This window comes from Ambystoma mexicanum, chromosome 3q, assembly GCF_040938575.1.
Source record: "Ambystoma mexicanum isolate Mex_15411 chromosome 3q, UKY_AmexF1_1, whole genome shotgun sequence".
Taxonomy (NCBI): Eukaryota; Metazoa; Chordata; class Amphibia; order Caudata; family Ambystomatidae; genus Ambystoma; species Ambystoma mexicanum.
The window spans coordinates 1,274,591,190-1,274,618,928 of record NC_090926.1 but is presented as its reverse complement, the minus strand read 5'-3'; the positions used below and the strand labels follow the sequence as shown (position 1 = coordinate 1,274,618,928).

Sequence of the window (27,739 nt, the reverse complement as noted above, 5' to 3'; positions counted from 1 at the left end):
GCGTAGCTCAAACACCGAGCCGCCATCTTGCTCAGGTTCTCGAGCGGCCCTCGCGTCAAAGCAACTTTTTGTCAAAATGTAGTGCTAGGTATGGAATTATGTCTGGTGAGGGAATATCAACTCATGAAAGAACTTCCATTACTCAAATTGAAAAGGAATACAAATGATATAGTATCCATATTAGTAAGGGATTTGCATAGAGGCGGTACCGTTCTGAGCTTGATCTTAAATGACTTGTTGCATGCTGGAACCATGGTACGTTTAAGACAGAAAATGCTCTGCTATGCCATACAGCTTTGTGTGGTGCATCCGAGAGGTGTTTCACTGACTCCCACACCACTTACCTAAACCTAGGCATGGATGTGAAGTTTGGGACTGTTAAGTATAGATGGAATGATGCTCCTTGACAGCGAGAACTTAAAGAGTTCATAGTTGTGAACTTTATAAGCAAAAGTCAACTTCGAGCAATGGATTAAATAAGCCTTACTGTTTGTCACTGCCACAGCGTTTTAGAGCTAATTTCACAGCAATATGATGCCCTGGCCGGCTTAATATTCCCCTTCAAGTATGTTAGTTAGGATAAAATGGTAAGATGCAGGACACATTCGGAGGCAGCATTTATGTGTAACCCAATGTAAAGGTTGTTTAGGAATGTTAGTAAAGCTGAGCACTAGAGGTCTCTTGCTAATGGGGGTAAACAGGGATCCTTCATGCACCTTACATATCCTGACCTAAATAAAGTTTTTTTAAATTCTAGTAAGCATCCAGATTCATAGGTAATTAGGTCCATGGTTATAGCGTATACATGAGCCTTAGTCCGGAGTCAAAATGTCCAAGAAGAATGTCCAGGGTTACTGTCCATGTGAACTGTCTCATTGCTGCTGCACTTTTTCTCATGATAACCTGAAGCAGTTTCACAATGTTTGGCTGGAGGGTGCTCATGACCTCATCACTCAGTTAAAAAGCCTGGATGACATGGAAATATGATGTAATTGAGGGTCAGAATGTTTTCTGTTTAAATGCAAAATGTATGTTTATATTAAGTGTGACTATCCTAGCTGGAAGGTCAGCATAACACACCAGAACTCTCTGAAGAAATAGACAATGGAGCCAAGAAAAGGGCCTTTAACTTCAAAATGTATATTTATACTAAGTGTGAACCATCCTAGCGTGAGGATCTGCATAACACAGCAGAGCTCTCTGAAGAAATAGATAATGGAGACAAGAAAAGGGCATTTAACTTCAAAATGTATATTTATACTAAGTGTGAACCATCCTAGCGTGAGGATCTGCATAACACGGCAGAGCACTCCGAAAAAATAGACAATGGAGTCAAGAAAAGGGCCTTTACCTCCGGGAGAACGAGTTACTTACCCGTGGTAACGTTCTTTCGATTGGATGTTCCTCCCACGTATTGCTCATCTTTTCATATATCCATATCCAGCTTTAGCTGCATCGGACAATTTTTCCAGGACGGGGCACTCTGCGTCGATGCCTTTTGACTCAATGTCCCTCGAGGGCTTCCTCCTCAATGTCAACGTCATCACTGGTACATAGTGCGCACAGCAACCGGTGGCTTCAGTTCCGTTTTTTCCGCAAGAGCTATGGTTTCGGAAGATCGGTGCACTTGGTTTCCTTTGTGAATTTAAGGTTAATTTGAAAAATATGGCATCTTCGTCAGCGTTTAAGAAATGACACAACTGCGGAGTGAATATGTTCCTTACGGACCCCCATCGAGCGTGTCTATGGTATCTCGGATCCAATCACTAGACATCGGAGTGTGAATCCTGCCTTTCAAGTCAGTGAGCCTTGCCTTGACTGCGCCTTTTGTAGCTACAAGGCAATATTTGTGCCATTGTATCTACTTTGTGCAGAACCATCATGTAGGTAGGGTACACAGAGATCTAAGATTGGTCTAACCACTCTTACTTGTTTCACTAAGTCAACATAGAACACACAACATGGGGGGTCATTCCGAGGTTGGAGGTAAGGGATTACCGGTGCCTGCAATGGTGCCTATGCCGGTAATTCCTTACCTCCGTATTCCGAGTTCCCTTTGCGGGTCCCACTTTACCTCCTGCTTTTAGCAGGAGTAAATTACGGGACCCGCAAAGTGACCTTGGAGTAAATTACGGCACCGTAATTTACGGTGCCGTAATTTACTCCTTCCCCATTCCCATTGAGCCCTATGGGGCTGAAATGGGAATGGGGAAGGGCAAAAGGTGAATGGGGAATTTCCGGTCCCTCCAACCCTGGAATGGACCGGAAATTACTCCATTCACCATGGAGGAGTCGGAGTGGTATTGGAGGCAACCATGGAGTAATTTACTCCATGGTTACCTCCAACCTCGGAATGACCCCCATGGCCTTTGGACACCTCAGGAACAACATGAACCTCTGCTCCCCCTACCCATCACCCCAACCCTGGATCACCCTAGGATTTCCCTCCTTAAGATACACCTGAAATACCAGTTGGCACTCTTCTCCTTGCCTATTAAGATGCCCTTCTCTCCTTCACTGCAGCCTTCAATTCTACAAAATCTTCCTACTTCATTAACCCAATTATTGTTCTTTTGCTCCTAGCTCCAAAAACTCTTCTCCACACTCCTAGCCATGCTGGCTCGCCATGTCACGAGCAATCTACTCTAAACTCTCTGCTTATTCTCTTCCTCCCCCTGCTTCTCTCTTTTCCCAGCTCATCTCAGCCATTTCCTACCTACGTTCCTTCTTTCTAACCTCCATTCATAGGGCATCTGACTCAACTAGTGCCCCTGTTTACTTGCAGGGGGCCAGGGAACTTGCAACTCCCATCTGCTCCTATCTCTCTTAATTTTTTCATTTCTTCTAGGATCGTTCCTGCCTGTTTCATGATAGCAACTTTTCTTCCCATCCTCAAGAAGCCTTTTTTTGCCTCTAACCATTCTGTTAGCTAACAGCATATATATCTCCCATCACCCAGTATTAAAACATCTTGGCGAGGCTCGTCTTTAACAGGGTCCCCACCTACCTTCTTTGACCATCTCCATCCCGGATTATGCAGTTAATAGTCCACTAAAACAGCCCACCACTATGTCTTGAATTATTCGACTTTTGCTCACCATCATAAACGCTCCTTTATCCTTATCCTTCTGGACCCCTCTGCTGCCATTGATACTCTGGATACTGTGAGTCAAACCTCTGGCCTGCTTACCCTTGTTGACCTTGGAATCTGGTATAGCACATCAAGCTGGATTGGCTCCTACATTTCTTAATTTGACTTTTCTATATCATGGACCAAGGACACCTGTTTTGACCTTCCTGTTGGTCTCCCCAAAGGCTCTGTGACTGGCTCTTTACTCTTCACTCTTTATGCATGTCCCGCAGCCAACTTTTGGGTCCGCCTATGATCTCTTTGTGTATGACACAGAAATCTTCCCCTTCCGTTCTCAAACTACTGATCTCCCCACACGCTTATCTGATTGTCTACAAGATATACAACACTGGATGTCACTTCAGGGTCTTACGCATAACTCCTTATAGACTGAAATTATCTAGCGACTGGCTTCTAATATCCCTTCCCTTATCTCACCTCTCTCATTTCCCTTCTGACCTACACTCCCAATCCCCAAAGGCACACAATATTGGGGACATTATTGACAGCAATCTCAATCTACACCACGTTATCACTGCTATTTCTTCTGCTTGCAAGGTTAACCGGTTTAGCAACAGGAAAATCTGCTCTCTCCTGACCTACCACTCTGCTAAAACCCTCATGATAACTCTGGTACTCAGTCAGTTGGAACATTGTGCTAGTCTTCACCTTGGCCACCCCGCTACTCCTTTTCCTGGCTTATCAAAATACTCATCTTCATATCTCTTGCTCTCTTCTCATACTTCTCAAAACCATATTCAAAAAAGATGACTGTGAATGATCAATGTCTTTCCAAATTTCCACTCATTACAACTCTGTCGGTGTGGTAAAATCTTGCTGGTACTTTCTGGTTTCCGGCACGTTACCGCACTGGCAGAGCACAAGTTTACTGGTGGGGGGCCTGAGTTAGCTCCAGTCAAGAGCTGGATGTAAATCACGTACCCCACCGGGAAGAAACTGCTGGTATTACCGGAACCGGTATTGCCGGTAGTACCAGTAATCCCCCTATCGAGACCTACGAGAAATCATGGAAAGTGGTTTAACATTGTAGTGATAAACAGTACCCGCACCCCCCTGGGATCCAGCCCTTTGTGCAAAGTAAATCACTCCTAATTACCTTCCCACACAAATAAGGTTTAAGACGCACGATGAAGTCAGTCTGGAAGAAAGCCAATCACACAGAATATATGATGCTTGCATTTATTATCTACAGTGTCTAATGAGAGCTAAGCAGCAATTTACAATAATGTGGAAATAGAAAGTGCAAGCTATATAATGCCAATTATCAATCACAGATGAATATGCAATTATTTGGTCTTACGCTCCTAATGAAATGTAGATGAAGGTACGATCCGATCACACCCGGGACCCTCGCCGCTACAGGTGCCCGGCACTCCTCGGAAGAGGAGGGGAGGACTGGCCAAGCCCCCACAGTCCTACACCAGAGCAGGGATGTGATGCTAGGAGTCTCAGCCCACCAGATAGTGCACAGCTGGTCGTCCAGGCACTGTTCCTCTTGGTACGCGCGTCTTTCCAACAGCCCAGGATGAGTCCTCCCTTCCCTGGTCCAAGTATAGTTCTCTAATTAGGGGCTGCATGTCAATCATCATGATGTGTCAGCTCTTCGAGAAGCTTCTAAGCTCACCCTTCCGGGCAGTAAACATGTTTTCGCTTGGAAAGTTACAAGACTGGAAACAGCCAGTCTTGGCTCCCAGGCTTCGGGCACTGTGTTTTGAGAAGATCTGACATTCTTGCCTTATCAGTGCACCTGACTCGCAGAGCGAAGACGAGCAAAGCTGTGCCTGGCTCCCAAGGGCTGCGTAGAGCCTCTTGCAAATGATAGATGTTTTATGTCTTCAGGAAAGGCTTTCGCAATTAACCCCTTGCAAGCATGCAGGCTCACCCAGTTTGAGAGGGCTGGTTGATGTCAGCATTTTCCTCCACGCTTCGAATAGGCTCTAATACACACAAGATAGCTCAGTGGGTTAGTGCAAATGCAGGTTACTGCAAGCGCCTAGCAGCTTATCACGACAAACATCCCTTCCCGCCATTTATAATCTGCCTGTAATTTCAGCAGACCAAGTGGCAGGAATGGTATTACCGTTTGGTGGTATCCGGCGGGATACCACCAAACTTGTAATGAGTCCTTTGAAATCCATTAGCAGACTGTCATTGCTGGCCTAGCCAAAGCTATCTCCACATACTGTCTACTCTGCAACCTCTGTCCTAACATCTTTATAAATATCACTGTTACCCAGCTACCGTACGCATCCTCTCGATTTAGCTTTTTCCCCAGTGTCCCACACAAATGGAACTAACCACTTCCCACATCAAAAACACCCCTACCCTCTAATCCTATCAATCTGCCCTGAAGTGCCACCTTCTGAGCCTGTAGTGAGCACCTTCAATTTCCCATCATATCACTACCCCTCCCTGACTAATCTGCTCCTAGCTTCGCAAGTACATAAAACCATCCCCCATACATATACAGGCCTCTGGACTACTGTCTGGCGTGTTTCTTGTCCGTCCATGCTCTACGTACCATGTATTACACATCACCAAGTCAGTTGCTCATTACCTTTCCCATTACTGTAAGACACCCAATGCAGGATTGTCCTGAACACTGCTGTTACTGATGTGTTCTGGTCAAAACACCTTCTTCCCTCAATAAATGCAATACAATACCATATTAAGGAGATTGCATGCAAACAGTTATAGTATCAGCTTTGAGATCGAAAATGAGAGCTGTGTAATACTGCGTTCTCTTGTTACCTACAAAACTCTAGAGACTGCAATTATTACTGAGCTTCTCAGTACCTGACATGCAGTAATGTACCTGAATACTTTCAGCATAGAGGATACATGGTTAGCATGAAGTGGATTGCATATTAAGTGCACTGAACACTACATTAGTCCATGGGCATGACAGACCTTTGGGTAGATTCATGTGAAATGAATGGAACGCATAGATAACTTCACCCTGAAATATGACAGCAGAACTTGGATTTTGCTTGGCTAACAAATTGGGCCCATAAGATGGTCAGTTAATGTGCTGTTGGAACCAATAGTTTGTAAATTCATCTCTGTCAAAAACAAGGCAACAGTCCCCCATATGCTCGCACCTGGACCAACCTCAAAGGTAAATTGGAAGGTGATGTAGTGGAGCTCACACCAGAGGAATTGGCCATGGCACTGAAGGGGCTTTCTATCAGAGGGTTTATTACTCTAGATCTGGACTGTACCAGAGGGGCAGATGGATCACCTCTGAGGGTCTACAATACCATGTACTCAGAAACCATTTATTGTGTGTTGTGGGATGTCCCAAATGTATGGGTTTTAGAGGAGAAGCTCAAACACAAACACAGACAGAAATGATGTGTATGTGGGTGTGTGGAATGACTTTGACAGCTTTCTGATGGAGGAAGAGTTGATGGCTACTAGATTCACGATTTCAAAAATAGATAATGCTGCCAAGGGTGAGGGGTGCCCTATACCCAACGATCACCAGCTGGATAGGGGCAAGGGATAATGTGGTATTCTTCTAGAAAAGAGGCTTAACCAAAATAGGACCGCCCCAGAAACATGCCATAATTTGCAGCAAATCACAAGAATGAAACAGAGAGCTGATAGGATAGGAATGGGCTATTTATGACTAGCTTCTCTAACTGAATACAGTGGACCAGCGGCGCAAGTGCTGGCATGTGCCCGACAGGTGGACTCAGAAAGACAAAAGGAACTGTAAACATAGGGCCTCATTCTAACCATGCTGGTATCCTTGAGATAAACCCGCCAGGATACCAGCAAAGGCTATAACCGTTTCCGGCACTCGGTCCAGAGGCACTGCAGCTGCATTCCGAGTGCCGGAGTGATGGTATTAATCCCCATTCATGGAGTCCCATAGTCCTCCATGAGGGGATTTGCTGTTGTAATGGCAGCTTTTTTGCCGGTAGGGCGCCTGCCCTACCTCCAGCTGGAGGTAACACAGGTGCCCCACCAGAAAACCTGTGGTCGGACGGTCCGGGCTAGTGCTGGTATACATCAATACCAGCACTTTTTTTTACCGGACAGGCCGAGTTGGAATGAGGCCCAAAGTACTCCTATCAAACACCAAAAGATCAATAAGTGTGATACCAGATCTAGGTGTGGCCCATGTTCTGTTGGGTATTTTTGCTCATTCAGAATATTGGTACTATCAGTTTGACTACTTTCTGCTACAAATCCTAGTAAAAATAGGTATAAAAAAAGATATATTAATGAAGATTAGAGCAGTATTTCCAAAGCAGAAAAAAGAACTAAATCCAATCCAAAAGCCAGGATAAAGCTCTCTCTGAGTCATCAGCAGCCCTCTATCCTAGAGACATTGCTACTTTTACATGTTGACCTTTCTTTTACCCTGCCTTTATAGTTCAGGGAATCCTTTTAGAATACTGCATACATGTTGTGCTTTTTGGTGGTAATATTGGCCAAAAATAGCTTTGAAAAAATGTGAGTTTGTTCTATATTGATAAAACTGCTCCAAGATCCCACATGGCGATATTCAGTGTTAGTGAATTCAATAAAATGCCTATGTTGGAAAATACCCAGGGACTGATTTGAATCCTATCATAGTCTCGTCAATGATCCTGGCATAATGTGATCTTTTAAAATCATTTGTGTTTTTTTTATTTTCTGAATTAGTTAATAAATCTTACTCATCAGAAATATATTGCTTTACATCTTTTACGTCATTCTTCCATTATATACAAGCGTGTGTGTGTGTGTGTGTGTGTGTGTCGTTTTATCCATGTTGCTCTTCCAATGTCCTTTAAAATACACCATCCTGCACAGTGTGTCCTAAAATGGAATGTTAATAAGAAACCCTCAACATCCACCACCTCCTTCTATAGTGGTATTTAAAACATCTTCTACCAATGTCACTGGCCCACTGTCCCTCAGGATATGGCAGATGTTCCAAGCCCTCAGTAAAGTTCTCATACTTTACAAAACATTTTGGCTGAATGCAGTTTCCTACATTTTTCTACTACCAAAACTAAAACAACAAAAAAACATTTACTCTAGATTCTACTATCTTGATAGGGGGACAACAATCCATAGGGCCCACGGACAAACACCAGACCAAATGCTTCTCCCCCCAAAACGATTTGTGATTATTGCTGCCTTGACAAGTCATTTATCTTTAACAGGTGCGAGTAGAGCTGATATACAATGAGGACATTTGCAGTTCGTCAAGCCGCGAAAGTAGATTCCAAGAAATCATTGAGATCAATCCTGGATCTACGCATGTCATCCCCTATGTGATCATCCCTCTGAAGATCGGAGAGCTGGAAATTGAAGTGAAGGCTGCAGGTGTGGATTTTGCTGATGGTGTGAGGAAGAAACTGAAAGTGGTGGTAAGTAAAGCACTTATTAACGTATGTTTTCCAAATCAGACACATCTTTGAACCACTGAGTAATAACCAATGTTACCTACTCGTCCTAGTCAATGCGCTCCTTACCAGAGAGAGGGGAGATATTGTATTACTCTTTCACGGCATTTCAGTGCATTGGGATATAAGATTGCATAAGAATGCAGAATCTCAGACCTGCAGTTGCACATCCCACCATCTATGTCAGTACTCCTTTTAGATCACTAAGATGTACACAATCAGTGTCAGCTGCCACTGCGGTCCCTGGAAGGTAGTTTGTGATGCAGAATCCTGCCTGCATCCCTAAAAAGTATATCTGCTGTAAAAAAAAAAAATCACAAAGAAGTTCACGAGTAAAAACTAGAATTACAAGCAAAGAAATGTTCCTTCTTCATCATTTATTTAGTTGTATTTATTTGTGAATTTTTTTATGTGCTTACTTGCAGGGTACAACTTCAAAGGGAGAAACAACACAGGATAACTTGTATATTACACATGTATGATATATATAGAATGAATAGTAAGCAAGGGGTGAGTTACACGCCCAAGTAGTCTGATTAGTTACGGTCAATATACAATATTTGAGCTGATAGATGGGTTACGTGATGTGGGAGATGCTCTGGCTAAGGCACCATGGGTTGCAGAAGTTCTTGTGCTTGCAGGTTATCCATTTTAAAACAAACACAAAACATATGGATGTAGGAACAACTCAGGAAATCTTTCGTAGTGTCAGGGCATGCATATTCAAAGTCAACAGGTAATGGGAAAGTGCAGGTTACAAGGTATAAGTGCAGTGGAGTCAATTATAGGAGTCATGGGGTGAGGGAAAGTTGTTAGATTAATGTACGCTCTTGTATCTGAATTAGTTCTTCTGGGTAGAGAGCCAGATTAGTGAGACTGAATAGAAGGGTATCCACTTCCAGAGAAGGAGGGAGGGTTGGATCCTCTCCTGCCAGTGGGAAACAGTACATGAACCTTGGCGAAGAGATCATCCTTGTTTTGTTTCATTACCTTCAGAATTTGTTGGGAACAGCAAGAATTATGTTGTTATGTTGATTTATACCACGCACCGCTACCACCCAGGGGCAGTTTTAAGGTGCTCATGTGGCACTGCAAAAAAAGGGGGTGGGGAGGTTAGTGAGGATAGGATGAGAAGATAGGTTCCGAACCAGGTGGAATTGGCGTCTGAGTGTTGTTTTGCATGTGGGAGTTGGTGCGGGAGGCACTGCGCGTCGTAACCGTATGCGTAAGTCTCAGTGCCTCAGGTGTGTGCTAGTGTTTGTGTTAGTGTGTTGTGTAGTTTTGGGGTGGGTTGTGCACACTGGTTAGATAGTGTCCATTAGGAATCCTAAGTGACGGGTGGCTATAGCTGTATGACTATCTGGTATCTTGGTGTGTACTTGCGTTGTTGACGGTTTATGGACTATGTGGGGTGGTTCACTCTAGGGGTGATTCCAGCATCTCACAGATGATGGGTGTGAACATAGAATTGATTCTTGGTTCATGTGTAGTATGGCTAGGCCAAAGTATGGTGTAGATGCATTGGTTATGTTGGAGGAGCAGGAAGGGGGAAGTCGGGTAGTAAGTCTTGATGGTATCTACCCAGGTTCATCACTTTTATGATGGTCTGGGGCTGGCTGGCACCTTGGTATTCAGGGGTCTTAGAACAAGGACATTTGGGTGCGATAACGTAGGGAGGGAGGTGGTCAGAGTCCATGCAGTGAGGACGTGTCTGGCGTGAGCTCCCTTTATGATCCTGTCATTAATCCTTCTTTCAGTGTTTCTCTGATGCAAACGCACCAACCTTCATGCTACTGATTGCCTGCTTCATGTGGTGCCTTACGCAACGTTTTCCTGATTTGATTTGGTACAGGGCTGCCGAGATATTTGAGAGGCGCCAGAGACTCTGGGAATTTCAAGATGGCGGAGACCCGGTCCGATGCTTCGGAGGGGCTGTCGGCTTACTAGACTTCGGAGAGGCTGTCGGTTTACACGTGGAGCCATCTAAAATGGCCGACGCCACCGTTGTGATTACTGGTTGCCTAGTAATCTTTGCTTAACCTCATTGGAGGTTTTCTGTTTACATTTCGTTCGGCTTCGCCGGAAGGCAGAAGCCGGCACCCCAGACTAAGGCACCTGGAACAAGGGACAAGCCTGTCTGTGCCTCATTCCTCTTTCTCTCGTAGGCGGGTGGGCAAGAGCCCATCCCGCACCATCTGAGCAGCAGCACCCAGCCTATCGCGTCAAAGACCACGAGGATCAAACTAAGCAGCAGCCAGACCCTTGACGCCGGGGTAAGCTTTCTGCTACTGCCCTCTGTCTGGTATCACTACATATTATCCCCACCAAAAATATTGCTGTATATATGGTCGTCTGGAACAGCCATAGACGATATTTTTTGGGGGGATAATTTTTGGTGTTTTTGGGAGCGGGGATTGCAGGGGTGTCCTTCGCTCCTTTAAAAATAATGCAGGGGTTGCGGAGGTGTCCCCCACAGGTTCCATGCCTTAATATGGGCGCAAAAATATGGGGATATTTTTGTATGGCTATATTTTTGCGGGCATATTAACACATGGAACCCTCTGTCTGGAAGCTCATCCACCGACTAGCTTTCTGCTACTGCCCTCTGTCTGGTATCACTACATATTATCCCCACCAAAAATATTGCTGTATATATGGTCGTCTGGAACAGCCATAGACGATATTTTTTGGGGGGATAATTTTTGGTGTTTTTGGGAGCGGGGATTGCAGGGGTGTCCTTCGCTCCTTTAAAAATAATGCAGGGGTTGCGGAGGTGTCCCCCACAGGTTCCATGCCTTAATATGGGCGCAAAAATATGGGGATATTTTTGTATGGCTATATTTTTGCGGGGATATTAACACATGGAACCCTCTGTCTGGAAGCTCATCCACCGACTAGCTATGAGTCACTGGGGCTCACTCCGCCATTCTAACGTCATTCTCCGAAAAAACATGTTGCGCCATCTAAAATGGCCGGTGCCACCGTTCTGGTTACTGGTTGCCTATCAACCTTTGCTTAACCTCATTGGAGGTTTTCTGTTTACATTTCGTTCGGCTTTGCCGGAAGGCTGAAGCCGGCACCCCAGACTAAGACACCTGGAACAAGGCGCAAGCCTGTCTGTGCCTGTCTGTGACGGGACGTGCAAAGTGCTGTCTCCATCGCCTTGCAACCGTGAGTACCAATCCATAATCTGCTTAATGTTCAGGCATTCGCAATCACTTCCTATTACTTGTTTGCCGCACCCGCCTGGTAATGAAACATACCCATATGCACAATGAGAAGTACAGCATTTCCGTAATATCGTCAGCCGCTACTGGGCACTGCTGTTAACCCCCCAATAACATGCAAACTTTGAAATTCAGAGCCAATACCACCGGTTTCTATTTAGCCTTGTCACTGAGTACGGCACTCACGCTATGAACTACAAACAAGGCCCGTATCCACGACCCACTCGGCACCTCGCCTCCATCTCGCGTACGGTAGCCTGTACCAACCATCAATGTACAGTATCAGCACAATGTATCCGTATTAGACTGAGACCACTGTACACCCCTGAGTTAAATTGTATTTTGCACCAATGTTATCGTGTCACTCGCTTAGTTCTATTGCTCATTTGTATACCCATCAAAGATATATAATCTGCCACGCTTAATGCAGCACTAGGCGCGCTATATGTCAAGTATGCTAGGCCCATTCCTCCTATAACGTTACATAAAACGGAAACTATCTGCGCGATTTCATCTCCATTAGGCCTTGTACCTACTGAGTTTGCAAATACTGCCTATGTTCTCTCTAGCCCTTATATAAATAAATTGCCCATGGTTAGACTCATTTGTATCCTACTGTATGCCAAAGGAAATGTATCAATAGTAGAGGACCCAGACCGAACTGTTGTACTCAACCTAACCACTGTCATGAGTTTTTTTGTACCAAAGTTTAACTTATTTTACAGCTAGGTGACCTATTGTCTTGCGTATCTCACCTTGACCACTGGTACCATTACTGATTGCCATACTATGTTCAGCCTACTTCTCGCCATCATGTTTCCTTTCTTCCTTGTAGAAAATTGCATTCTATGCACAGGAAGGTTATTCCTCCCCCAGGGGAACAGATTATCCAGAATGGGCTACCATAGGCATTACCCCATTCTCTGTCCCACACCATTCCTTCCCACCATACCACCTTTCCCGTCTGCTCAGGAACACAGTTTACACCTTAATAATTAAAGCATTCACAATAACCCAGATCTCACGAGCAGCTCACTAAGGACTGTCATAAAAAGTACTTCTACTAGCCCGGGCACCACTGGCGCTTTCCCCATCGCGGGTAATTCCAGACTAAGGCATTTAAGATCTCGTACCATGCAGATCCATCAACATCATACAGCGTTGACTATCAAGCTCTTTCAGCAGAAACACAAGCCCCCCCCACCCTCCCACGGAAAACTCCATAAAACACCAACAACAGTTGTCGCTGAACAACTCCATAGCACGTCAGCCCTGCTGGCACCCACCGCTACCTCACTACATCCCATAGAGCCACCACCTAACCTCAAAGCAGCTCTCATAAATGCCCGTTCACTCGGAGCCCATGCTATTGAAATCCACGACCTCATCATTGAACAACAACTCGACCTTCTTGTTATCACAGAAACCTGGCTACACCAAGCATCAGGTCCATTACTAGCCCTTGCTATCCCGCCAAATTACAATATAATTAGGACGGACAGAACCAAGGCACATGGAGGTGGTGTGGCCATAATAGCTAAATCTAATGTGCACATCAGATCCTGCCCCCTGGAAGAAATAACAGGCTACGAACTTCTTGTAGCAAAATACTCCCCTAACCCTAAAACTACATTAACATCCTAGTCATCTACAGATCACCTAACTTTACCTCCCACCCGGATCTAGATTTCCTGCTATTAGCACCCCACATCAAACCTAATACCAAATGTATTATGCTAGACGATATCAACTTAGGTTTCAATGATAAGCAGGATCGTAAAGTAGAAGCTTTCTCTGCAGAACTCGAAGATATGAATTTCACACAAATAGTAAAGGCACACACCCATATCAAAGGAAGATTACTTGACTGGGTGCTCATGCACAACGCCCAGGTAACCATTGAGTCAATCATACCACTTGAGTGGACAGACCACCACTGGACCAACTTTACTATTAACAATGGGATTCATACTCCTAACACCAAGATAACAGATATGTTTGAAATAAGGAACATCCGCAAGCTAACAACTGAGAACCTCTCCCCTATACTCAGAGATGCCCCCTAACTTATTCTGCCAAAAGTGACAACACATGTAAAATTGCAGACACTTATCACAGGTGTCTTACTACTGCCATCGACTCAGTAGCACCTATTACAACTAAAACTCATCGTGCTGACAAACGTACTAGCTTTTGGTTTAATGAAGAACTGGTCACGCTCAGGCGGATCAAAAGGTCACTTGAACACATCCATAAAAAATCCCCTACAACAGACTCAGCCAATGCATTTATAGTTGCGAATAAAAGTTACAAAGCAGCAATTATAACTCAGAAAGCGAATACTTATAATACGCGTATCAATAACGCCACCTCAAACTCTAAGGAGCTCGTCGCCATCCTTTGGGAACTGGAAAATCCAAGCCAAGTCACCACCCCAGCGAATTCCAGCAAAGAATGGTGCACCACTATTCAAAATGCGTTAACTTCCAAAATCGAATTACTACTAAAGAAAATCATCACCAAAAGAAAAACCTTAGCTGACAAAAAATGCCCAATACCACTCTTAACTCAATGGACAAGAAAACAAATATGTTGTTTCATTTCTCTCGGGTCACCCAAGATTCAGTGTCTGATATCATTTCCAAACTCAAAGCATCCAACTGTAAAGGGGACAACTTCCCAGCACACCTAGTTAAACTATGTGCCCCTATTCTCACTGCCATTATCACTAACTTTGTAAATGCCTGCTTCAATACGAACACAGTGCCAGCAAGTATAAAAGAAGCATGGGTGACCCCCCTTGTGAAAAAACGCTCGCTGGACCCTACCCTTCCCACAAAATACCGACCAATAACTACATTCCCATTTCTGCTCAAAATCATAGACAAAATAGCATACACCCAAATTCAATCCCATCTAGAACAAAACCAGCTCCTGGGAGCCAGACAATCTGGCTTTAGGCCCAACCATAGCAACGAAACAGCGCTCCTTGACCTGAAAATACATATGGACACTATCAGGGACACCGGTAAGCTCTGCATACTGCTGTTAGACCTATCAGCAGCATTCGATTTAGTGGACCATGATAAACTATGTGCTACACTTGAAAAAGACTTCAGGTTTTCCAAAGATGCCACCCTATGGGTGAAATCCTTTTTGGCTGAACGTATTTCGAGAGTATCCATTGGCAACAGATCCAATCCCAGTCCCCATTGGGGTACCTCAAGGCTCATGTCTCTCGCACACCTTCTATAATGCATATACGAAGCTCCTTTTTTCTGCATTGGATGACATGGGTGTCATCTACACCAACTTTGCAGATGACACCCATATCCTCATCCCAATCACAGGAAATGATGACCATGACACTATGATCATCAACTAAATATATGCTATAATAAAAAAAACTGGATGGCCCTGAATAGCTTGTGCCTCAACGATGAGAAAACAGAGCTTCTCATTGTGTGCTCCCATTTTAACATCAACTCCCTCCATTCAACTATACCTCTATCAAGATAGATGGTACTTTGATTCCAGGCGCAAAACAAGTAAATACTTTTGGAGTCTATCTAGACGCCAACTTAACTATGACAAAACATGTGAACGCCCTATCTTCCTCTACCTCTTACACATCTAAGTTAATTGCCCTGAGTCGCCAGTTACTTTCACCTACTAATTGCATCACTTGGGCCAAGGCATTAATACTGTCAAAGCTGGATTACTGCAATGTACTCTTACTAGGCACATCAAATACGAATTTAGGTAGGCTACAACTCATGCAAAATAAAGCACTACGAGCAGCTCTAGGGCTAACAAAATCGGATCATATATCCAACATCAGCAGGGAGAGCCACTGGCTACCTATCAAAGCTAGAATTATTTTTAAATCCCTGTGTGTTACACACAAATGTCTCATTAAGAAAGCGCCCATCTACATCAACAACTCAATAAGTAAAAAAGAATCTAAGAGATCTCTTAAGTCAAATAAAAGCACACTCCTGGAAATCCCCCGTTACAAAAGATCCAGAGCCGGCGGCAGCATTTTCCAAGTCATGACCCCTAAACATTGGAATGCCCTTCCTGTAAAAAACGAAAATGAAGAATCATTCCAGTAATTAAAAAAACTTCTAAAAACTTGGTTGTTCAACCAATGATGCATAAAATACCATTTGTATATTACTCAATGGGAATGCCAATTAATGTATGTAATGCATATCTTGTACTTGTATTATTGTGAAAAATGATGAGAATGCTGAAACTTGTATATACCCTAAACTATGTAATCTTAATCCAAGCTGTCTGTAACTACGCTGTGATACCCCAGAGTCTGGGCGTATAACAAATGCAATAAATAAACAAATAAATAAATAAAGTGCAGCGCACCCTCACGCCGGTGGACTGAAGGTACATTCAGAGATTGCCGATGGGGCTTGACTGAGGGCCCTGGGGCTCCATGCTACCTCCGTTGGTGGTGTGCACTGTCCCCCAGCTGCCCCAGGCCCTGGGCTGAGGGAGGCTGCTGGCCCGGGCGGGGGAGTCGGGTCTCCCTGCTGATCTGAAGTGGGTGTTCTGAGGCCCTTACCTGGCTTCCAGGCCTCTCGGTGCATTCCTGTTGCCTCGTATATATCGGGACGATCTGCGGCTGGCGGGGCACTTGAAGAACTGTGCTGCCCGCCCGCTCGCCGCTGGAGATACAGACGGCCGCTGTTTGCCGGTGTTATACCGCACTCGGGATCCGATCCCTCTTCCCCTGTTGGTTTGCTACTCAACTGGGGGATCGGGCTCTTATGCTCGCAGCGGCGGTATACTACCCTCAGATGCAGAGTGGTTGTGCTGACATGGAAGACCAAGACCTGCAATGCTTTCCTGTCGTGTACCTCTGGGGACCCATCTGGGAGCTGCCTATATTTGCTGTCAGTTTGCTTTCTGGAATTGATGCTCCACTTCTAGTTAAGTGATAATAACACTTGCCATTATTGAGCTCTAAGATATATATGACACTCTTCAATGATGGCGTTCCTTTGACGCAGCTTGTGTGAATATCCCTTTGCGCTGGCCATCACTCACTACAGCCTGGTATTCAAGATTGGACTGAGCAAGGGAAGTGTCTGCACCAAGTCGAATAGATTGATGCCGGGTGTAAACCTGGTAGGTGATTTTCTAGAAGTGCATAAAACTGGAGACTTTGCTGAGGTTCTCTAACGACGGCACATGTTGTATGCCACCCTTCCTATTACCTGGAGGTCACATATAGTTTGTGTCAGTATATTTGGCACCCTCTTGGCAGATTGCACTGACTTTTTGCGCTCGCTGTGACATCATCTCTTTGTACGCTACTGTTTGAGAGGGTGCAGACGATTCTCTGTGATAGTCTTAATTAGATACACACATGCCACACCATCTACGGCACTGATCCAGGAGTTGTGACCCGCACCCTCTGCCATGCTGTCCACCAAAAAGAAAAACAATGGCACGATCATGGACTCTTTTACAAATCAGAGGAGGCAACGAGATTCTACCCCAACTGTGTCCTTGGAAGCTACAGTGGACGCAGAGGCTTATCCAGATACTCAGGAGGAAGAAATCCTGATAGCTATTGCTGCTTTACGGACCTGGCTGTGGCAGGACGTACGCTCGTTGGCGGAGAGAGTTGCAAGTGCAGAGACATTGCTGAACGAGACTGCTACAGCTACCGCAGATTTGGAAGTAAGGCTGAATACTCTAGAGGTGGAAAATGCCACACTGGAACTGCATGCTGAGGATGCGGAGGGCAGGTCATGCAGGAACAACATTTGCATGCTTGGCTTGGCAGAGGGTATTGAGGGTGCGGACCCAACCACTTACATTGAGACCATGATACTACAGGATGTGGGCCCTGTGAGAAACCTGAAGGTGTCTCACCCGCTAGTCCCCGGGGATCTGTCATCCAAGTGGCCAGGACACAGCCATCACTTTTGGATCCAGTTCCTTGGGGTGGACCAGTGCGGGGGGATCACCTGGATGAGGGGTCTTCGGAGAGGGGAAGTGGGACACCGGAGGGTGAGATGCGGTATCTCCTTCCTTGTAACACCTTTTCCCCATCCTACCAGGTAGGAGACATAGGAAATCAGCCCTCCACCCCCTTCCCCGACACAAACACTTTCTCACGGACAGTTCACCATGAGCGATAATGGACTAACACCAGAGCCGTATACGATATATGTCCGAACACCATGGTCAGGCAATTACAGATCATTACACACACCTGACTTCCATCACACTTCCCCACACGGATAAATGGTGGAGCACGAAAGCACACTCTGAGCAAGGCAAAACACACGAGGAAACAGCAGCTCCAAGATGCCAGTTTAATACAAGGAGAAAGACGGCAAGACCAGAAAGGATTGCATGGAGGAAAGCACCCTGGACCTGCAAAGACCATTACTTTCGTGAGCTGGAGGGAGGATATCTCAGCAGCAACATGCTCACCTCGGGAGCAAGACAACACGGAGCAACACAGTTTTGATTCCTGGGTCCACGTTTAGAAACCTCTGGGTATTAAACACGTTATAAGTAACATATCATATCAAACCTGCAGTGTGTCGGAGGTAGCCAGGGCTCTCCCGTGTCGATAACCAAGGCGAGGAGGAGAGATTGCCGCCATGGTACTACCCTTGGCTCCTACAACAAAGCAGCGTCAGAAAAGACAGCACGGAGAGACTGATACCAAATCAGCTTGTGTTTTGAACCAAGGTTGGAAGCAGAAACATTGTATAAAGAGAACATTGTGTGAGGTGTCTGGAATGAGTGAGGCAAATATAATTGGAAACCAAAGGAAGTAGTTTAACTTTATAATTGAACTTTGGGAGGCCAGGAAAAGATACCATACAGAGTGGTCCGTCGCCACGTGGGTGCTCATTCAAAAGTCTCTGTTAGGTATCCAACTGATGCTGAGCGTGAGAGGAAGAAATTTTGAGATCGAAGTGGTCATGCAACGGGTCAAGCTAAACCCTGTGCATATTCAAAAGTCTTTCATAGTTTAATGTGAATCACAATTGGTCCGAGCCCGGCTGAGGGAGACTAATTGAACTCAAGAAAGGGTTCTAAACCCAGAAGAGGGGGATCTGGGGTGAACCATGAGTCATCCAAAAAAGAATTATCTGAACATATTTGGAAAGGGATCTGAGCCTGGAAGCAGGGGATCCAACGTTGAACTTTTGTTTTGAAAAGGGTCTGAAACCGGCTGAAGGTGATCCATGGTGAACACCCAAATTAAATACTGGAAAAGGAAAATAACGTTTTTCGTGGTGTTTTTGTATGCCAGATTTTCTGAGTCAAGAGACTTGCAAGAAGTAAAGCGGCATGGACACAGGAGGTCCTGAACAGTGAAAATGGAACTGTATCCTTGTGCCGCAGAAGCCAGAGTGTGAGCTTTGCTCGAATGAACCGCCTTGTCCCGGCCTGAAAACGTGGGGAGGGGAGGCCAACGGCCTGAATATCCGGACTCATCATTTTGTGAACACTTCTTTCTTTTTCATGAACATTACCCCACATTATTTGTAAATTAGTGGTAAGGATTGGCAATAGTTTTTTTAGTATAGGCCCTTTTTATTTGACAAGACTCCACTAGGACTGCCTTATTATTATTTGATGGTCGTAGTTTGCTCCCATCTGTAGATTTAGGTTTAGATTGGCGTTTATCACACACTTCTGCAAGTTCAAAAAACACCCTTGAACTGTGATCACTTGTGTCTGTCTTACTGTTGATACCATGCAAAAACAAAGAGGTGATGGCTGGAAGGTTTAGAATGAATCCTAACCTCTGGCATTGCTCTGGGCAACCCTCCAGACCATCGTTCTTCACCTGCCAAGCCATTACAGAAGGGGAAAGACCATATGCAAATCAGGTTTGATCCCACCTCAAAAGGGGCAGTCCACTGTTGATACCACGGCTTCCTTACAGCCCTGGGAAACTATTGCAGGGTTTCGGGATTGAGAGAGCTCATCAATCCCTCCAAAGGTGCCCCCCCCCCCAATGTCGTATCCCTGGCCTGTTATTGCCAAGAATTTGAACTTCAGGGAGATGGTGTTGCAGTTTTCCAGGGAAGGTGGGAAAATTCGGAAGGGTAACTCCGAGATTGCCATGTATCCTGATTATACACCCGTGGTGCAAAAGAAGACGAATACGTTTGTTCCCACTAAAGCAAGGTTGCGTCAGATGGGCTTTAAATATATACTTATGTACCCAGCTAGACTTAAAGTAATGCACAATGGTAAGACACACTTTTTTGATAGCCCAGAGGCAGTGAACATGTGGATAGACCACAAGAGAATGCTGGCTGAAGGAGCTAATATGCCGCAAACTAAAGGTGCAGTTTCTTAGTCCCTAGAATGACGTGGGAACCATTCACCCTCTTGAAGGACAGCTCTTGCTTATGAAAGGAATGCTGCAGATCTGCAATGTCCACTGCGGTTTGAATTGGCACTTTGATATGATGCAGCAGTGTTGGTGGGCCAAGCTGACACATGGGGGAGATTGCTCTGCCTGGAAGACAGAGTTTTTCCTCACACGTTAACAGTTGCAGTTAAATACTGTGATTGCTTTGCTACCCGCAGTCTTTGGAAAGTGAGGCGGTGGGAGCTGGGCGTCGCTAACTTTTGGGTGAGACTCTGCGACCCCCGATACGATTGGTTTATTGGCACTGGCCAGTGCTGGTAGACCGAATGGTGTACTGATGTTGGGTCTAGTTTTGGCCCCTCGTTTGTTGGTGTGGTTATATTTGCTCTATATGGCTTGGGATGTACTGTTGCTGGAATGCTGGAGATGGCCTAATGAGGGGAATGAAAGTATGACATGGGTTCCTGCTAGGGAACAAATATCTGTGGGAGTGGGTGCAGATGGGGGGTGAGAATAAAGAAGGGGCGGTGGCGCAGTGGAGAGTACGCTGCATATGCTGGCTGGGATCAATGGAGGGGGTACTGTATCTCATTTATGGTGTCACTTAGAATTCTGACTTGGAATGCAAGGGGCTTGGGTTCATACATGCTCAGGAATTGCATGCGCTCTTACCTACGTAGGAAGAAGGGAGCCATTGCTTTATTACAGGTAACCCACTTGTTGCCCGCATATCAGGAGATGGTAGCAGATAGATGGGGGTGCTTATGGCTTTACATATTCTAGGTTTGCTAGGGGAGTACTCGTACAGATAGATAAGGAGGTCCCATTCCAACTATTAGAGTTTAAGGTGGATGCAGAGAGAAGGTACGTGATGGTGCACGGTAAGGTGGGTCATCATGAGCTGTGTATTGCGAATTCCTACTTTCCTAACCACTCGATTCTGGCTCACATGCGTTCACTGTGTGGCCTGATGCTTTCAAGACAGGATGTATTATTCTTGTGGGGGGGGGGCGACTTTAATTGAGTTAAGGATCCAATACCAGATAGATCTGCCCTCCCCCCCACGGTGTGGGGCCTCGTCTGCTACTCGAGCATTAAATGTGGCCCTGTCTGAATTAACTTTAGCGGACATTTGGAGGGAACTGCACCCGAACACCAGTGGTTATTCCTTTTACTCGACTCCCCATGGCCTGCATACCAGAATAGATTATTTGTTTGTTGGAGTTGAGCACCTTACAGAATGTATTGAGTATACGGGCGATCAATATCTGACCATTCTCCGTTATTGGTTACATGGGGGAGCAGAGAGCCTATGTCACCTATACTGACGTGGGGTATGCCTGCCGATGCACTGACTGATGCTTCCTTTAGGGAACAGATGCGGCAATCCTTGAATCAGTTTCTTTAATTTAATGTGGGAAGTGTGGATGGCTGGGGGCCAATCTGGGAAGCCCTCAAGGTGGTTGTCAGAGGGCAAATAATAGCAGGGGCAGGGGATATTAGGAAAAAACTGCAGAACGAGTTGGAATCTATGGAGGATGAAATTTGTACATTGGAATCTATGCTCTCTGAAGGGCTTTGGACGGAAGCAGACCTTATCGGGATGCGACTATAATGCACCCAAGAATGGGAAAGACTGTGCAAATTTGACAACACAGCCCTGGTGGTGAAGACCCATGTTTAGGGCGATAAATCAGGGAGGATGCTGGCTTGGCTATGCAAGAGGGAGACACCTAGACCTACTGTTGTTCTACTGCACGATGAGTGTGGTCCCCCGTGGAGGTACCAGACAGCAATAAATGATATGTGTGCTGCCTTCTACACCCAGCTGTACAGACATGGAATGTTGGTTCCCCCAGAGGAGATTTGTATTTGTATTTATTTTATTTATAAAGCGCACCAGGCCCGAGGGCATCCGGGCCCATCACTTAGTTACAACATGGTAAAAGGCAAATAGAACATTACATTTACAGTATGAGTTACAGTTATATACATAAGGCAATTACAGAATAAGCAGGAACCTATTTACAAGAAGTGAGGCTGGCAGCTATTGCATGGAAGAAGTTTGGCGAGTGGATAAGAGTGAGTCTTGGGCGGATAGCCAAGCTTTGGCCATGTTTTTGAATCTATGGAAGGAGGTTTCCGCTCTTAGCTGGTTGGGGAGCAAATTCCAAAGTTTAGCAGCCATTACTGGGAAACTGGTTCTGCCTGATCTTTGAAGGTTGAAGCGTGGTATGGAGAGGCAGTTGGTCTGAGCAGTTCTGCGGGGTCTGTTTGAGTTGTGGAAGGCAAAACTATTAGCTAGGTAGCAAAGTGCTTGGTTGGAAAGGCATTTGTGAGTGTTTTCAAGGAAATACATTGTGATACGGAGAGCCAGCGTATATTACGTCTGGTGTCTGAGATATGTTGGTTCCTAGGGATGTTGAATGCTTCTCTGATGGCATTGTTGTGGATAATTTGTAACTTGTTTAGGTTACAAAGGTCGGTGCCCAAGTAAAGGCATTGCAATAATCAATTTTAGACAGCACAAGTGTCCTGGCAAGTGTGCTGCAGTTAGCTGGTGTGTAGGCTGCTGCGGAGGCGACTGCATTAGTTTGTCTAACCAAGCATAGAGTGGAGTCGATGTAGATCCCTAATATTTTAGTGTCCTTAGAAACCTTAATGGTATTACCATCAATGATGAAGGATTTAAACGCAGAGATCTGTTCTGTGTTCTCCTTGATCCGCCTCCCAAGGCTCGCCCCACATCTGGCCCTTTCCCTGGAGCAGCCCTTCACGATAGAGGAGATGCGAGAAGCTATCACCACCCTCACGAAACACCGGGTAGTGATGGACTCCCGGCAGACCTTTATAAACAATACTGTTCCACCCTTGTCTATGTGTTGCTGAAGGTATTTGAGGAATCTTATGAGAAGGGCTTGCTCCCACCCAGCATGAGGGAAACAATGGTGATTCCCCTTCCTAAGCCTGGGAAGCCTCCTGAAAGATGGGAGTCCTATCGCCCTTTAGTCATGCTAAACTGTGACATCAAGTTGCTTACTACATTACTGGATGGACGACTACGTAAGGTAATAAACACTCTGATCCATGCGGATAGATGGGTTTTGTGCCTGGTTGCAGCACTTCACTAAATCTACGTCGACTACAGCATATTATTGATCAAACTCGAGGGATGCCCTACACGTTGTGGCTTCCTTCAACGCTATTAAGGCCTTCGACTCTGTCTTCTGGAAGTCGATGTGTGCACCATTGCAGGGCTTGGGGTTTGGAGAGGGCTTTATCAGCTGGGTCAAAATATTATATACCCAACCGGATGCTAGATTATAATCTGGCAGACAGGTGTCTGAACTGTAGGATATCCAAAGAGGGACATGGCAGGTGTGTCCATTATCACTGCTGCTGTATATATTGGCTTTGGAACCTCTGGCAGTGTATTTACGGCAGGAATACCTTGAGCCTAGCATAGAGGTTGGATGAGTCTGACACCTGGTGTCCCTCTATGCAGATGATTTACTTTTGTATCTATGTGAGCCAGAGAACAACCTTCCCATTATCCTTGCCGTGTTAGACGACTTTGCCAAACTCTCAGGGATCTCATTTAGCAAGCAAAAATCATGTCTTTTTCCTCTGGCGTGATACCGGGAATATGAGGCTGCAGACCTTCCCGATCTGGGAATTAAGTGGGAAACACACTCCTTTAGATATCTAGGCATACGAATAGTGCACCGCCCTAGGGAAATGCTTGCTGGTAACACACTCAAGGCAGTGGATGTCACTCTCCCTTATAGGTCGGGTAGCCATAGTTAAGATGATCATTCTTCCAAGGATATTTTAGGCCTTCACAAATGTGTATTACTATATAGAGGCTGCATTTTTCCCCACCTTAGATGCTGTGCGCAGGGACTTCCTATGTCAGAACCGGATGGCGCTTTACACTTTATGTTTACCCTATAGAGATGGGGGCATGTGTTAGGGAGAATTCTCTGTTTAGGCTGAATTTCCCTACCTAGTGAGTCCCCCAGCAGCTTTGCTGGATTTCTGGGGTTTCTTTTTTTCTCCTGCCAAGAGTGAGACTCTTTTACCCTCACTCTTGGGCATGTTGAAGTGTGTTTTCTTGGTTAAACCTTGTGTTGAATGGGCTATGGGGTCTTTTACTCCATAGGGCCTCATGTATTTTTGTGATGTGGGTTACACAGCACCCTTTGTGCAGTAACCCAGGGGTGTCCTAGGGACTCCCCAACATAGACTCCATACCCTGGGACTGACTACTGTCCCCCAGGGCATGTAAAGTCACCAAAGACTTTGCTAGTCTTGAATCCTGAACAGAACCAGTACAAACCATCATATTGTGGACGTATTGGCTGGGGCAATTCGATTGCCCCAGGGTCTGTTAGTCGAGGGGGCACGTCTCCGTCCCCCCTGATCGAGTTTTGGCTGGTGGCAGTGGAAACTACTTTTTATATTCGACAGCGAATATTTTCCTATGGGATTTCCCATTGTTTTAGGCTAACACATTTAATTATTTATTTACGGTAGCCTTAAACATACCGCCGGTTTATATATTTATTATTATAACTCCGGTTGGGATTTTTTGCCAAAACTTGATTCTAAAATGGCGTTGGCGTTCGCCTCTGTAACTCTGACCCAAAGTGGGGCCCTTTGTTCCACTTTTGGCGGGCTTCTCCACAGAAGCCCTCCAAAGTGGTGCCACTCTGTCTGGGGTACTTAGGAGGGGTGGAGGGGGATTTAGGCACCCTGGACTGAGTTACCTTGGTAACTCAAGTCGCACTCCGTCCTGATTGGCCCAAGTGGTGAGCCGGCCGGCTCACCACTTAGCATGTTTGAGTGACAGCTAGGCTGGGTGAATGGGGGTTTGCTGCATAAAAGCAGGGCTTTGGGGAGCTGAGCCGACCTGCTACGACGACACCACCCGGTGGAGCCCTGCTGAACCGTCTCACCACTTTTCCCAACGACCGAGGAGAACTCTTAACGGAGTGGCTCCTTCCCTTGACTGGTGGGGACAACCAGTTTTCACCTTCTTTCCGCTTATTCGAGGTATCTCGTGGCCGCCTTGCCCGTGCCAAGCACCCCAGCAACCGGAATACCACACTTTTACCCCCAACCGCGAAAGTCGGTACAACCCTTTAACCGGAGGACTCCGCGGCTGGTTTCTTCCCGGGCAGTGCAACGACCTTCTTCTTCTGCTCTTCAGCGAGATCTTCTTCTCCCCTGACCGACGTCGAGCCTTGCTGCCACTGCCTGGAACAACTGCCACCGATGGAGGATCCTTTCCGCTTAAGGTACCGTGTTCCGCCTGGCTTCCCTTGCCACCGACTGTACGGGGTAGTTTTAGCCCCCGGCTTTCGAACCTGGGAGTGCCTGGGACACTCTGGCTAAACTTTCTAAGCCCTCTAAACTCTTTCTGAACCTTTGCAAGACTCTGAATCCCTAATAACGGTGTGATCTTGGGCACATTTTCGCTCCGTCTGCTCTAAGAGTGGGCCCTGCCTAGTGACATTTGCTCACCTGTGACTTTGTACTTCTTTGAGCCTATTGCAAGTGTTCTGGACCTTAGAGTGGTGTGTTTAACCTATTTCTGCTTTTTCTATCCCTTCCTTGAATCTACTAGAGTGTCATCTAACGTTAAGCACTCACCTCTGTTTGAATTATGTGGTGTTAACCTAGAGTTGTCTAGATAGGAATAAGGGTTGGGACTGCTTTCCTTATAACTGTGTTTGAAGTGTTTTTACTATATTTTGCTAGAAGGTTTCTCAACTTATGTGTTCTTAAAAATAAATAACAATATACTTTTGAAACCAAGCTCTGGTCAGTGTTTGCTTGTACTATTGTGTTTGAGTACCTATTGTGTATACTTTGCATACTGCCTAACTCTTCTTGAGGGAAGTCTGACTGCTCAGCCACAGCTACCAGGTAAATCTGGGTGGTACAGACTGCTACCAAGTGGGTTTACTGCTATACCTGTAGTCTTAAATCTTTTGCAGTGTTCCCCAAGGGAACTGCACAGGTTTCTGCCTAACACTGGTGTACAGCGGTGGGATTTGTATTGAGTATACATTTTAGTGTGCTTTAAAAACCTTAGTGCAACTAACCACAAAGCTTAGCACTAGAAAAAGTAAACCTCTAACATGTCAGTTATAGAAAGCTATAGTCAAGAGTCCCTTGCAGCCAAAACTGCTGATTGTTTAAGAGTGCTCTGTAAACATAAGGACCTCCTGACTAAGGGCAAGAAAATGGAGCTGATTGAAAGATTGTTAGCTAACCAAAGTCTGGGTGAGGGTTCAGAGGAACCTACCACCCCAGCAACTGTAGATGACAGTATTGAAATTAACATGGAGCAAAATGTTGATGATTCTGAGGAAGAGTCAGAAGAGGAGGGTGAGGCTGTTGTGACTGTCCCCCCTAGGCCTCTGCCTGCTCTACCTGCTGTACCTACTGGGCCTTTACCAGGCCCCACATTTAGTCCTCAGTACTTTGAACTGGAGAAAATGAAACTAGAATTGGAGTATAAGAAACTTAATGCCCAAACTGACAAAGAACTAAGGCTAAGGGAAATGGAGCTCAAGTATGAGCTAGAAATGAAGAAATTATCTGTTGAGAATGCTTCTCTCTCTGGCTCCTCTAGAAGTTCCAGTCCTAAAAGACCCCGGATGCCTAAAGAATTGGTTGGTATGTATGAGCCTAAGTTGGATGTGTTGGATTGGTTGTCTCTGTTTGAATATAATCATGGGCTCCAGAACATCACAGGAAATGACTTACTCACCTGGTTGTTCTCTAGGCTTCCCCCGGTTGCAACTGATGTGGTAATGGAGATGGGGGAGGAGGATAAGAAGGACTAGGAATGTGTGAAACTAGCTTTGATAGCTAAGTTTGGGAAGACCCCTTCCCAGTATCTTAAGAGGTTTAGGAGCCTCAAAAAGCATGATGGTACCCCTTGGGCTACCTGGGTGAGTGAATGGTTGAAAAACTTAGAGGGATGGATTAAGGGTTACAAGGTGAACACTTATGAAGGTATGAAGAATTTGTTTATGTTGGAGACTATTTATGATGCCTGCTCTCCTGAGCTCAGACAACACTTGGCTGATTCCAAGGAATTAGATTCCCGGAAACTAGCTAAGGCTGCTGACTTGTGGGTTGCCAACAGGGCCACTCACAAGGATTCTGGGGTAACTCAGAAAAAGGATGGGGAGAAACAGCCTAAAAAGGACTCCAAAGAGAATTCTAATACTACAAATTCCAAAGAGGGCCCCAAACAAAACTATAAGGGTAAGCCACAAGGGAAACCGAATCAGGCTAGTGTACCTTCTGGTCCCAGACCAGAAGGAGGTCAGAACAAGCCTCCATTCCAGCGAGCCTTTGGCTCATGCTTTGTTTGTAAGGCTACTGACCATGTGAAAGGAGATCCCAGATGTAAGGGTAAACCTTCAGGGGTCCAGCTTGCCTCCTTAGCCTTCGCTCCAGAAGAGGAAGTACATATGGCAAGTGGAAACTTTCTATTAATGGCTGATGAACCCACTGGAGTCTCAGCTAGTGTTTCTTTAGTCTCTCTGGGGTTGTGGGA

At 45.5% G+C, this 27,739-nt stretch overlaps 1 protein-coding gene across 2 annotated transcripts in view; it reads left to right on the top strand.

Moving 5' to 3' along the window:
* LOC138447868 (complement C3-like) overlaps positions 1-27,739 on the top strand; it is a 1,306,650-nt gene that overhangs the window by 708,375 nt on the left and 570,536 nt on the right. For both annotated transcript variants that reach the window (XM_069604330.1, XM_069604329.1), the window contains one exon: positions 8,314-8,520. In XM_069604330.1, coding sequence (XP_069460431.1) covers positions 8,314-8,520 — 207 coding nt within the window. The remainder of the gene's footprint in view (positions 1-8,313; positions 8,521-27,739) is intronic.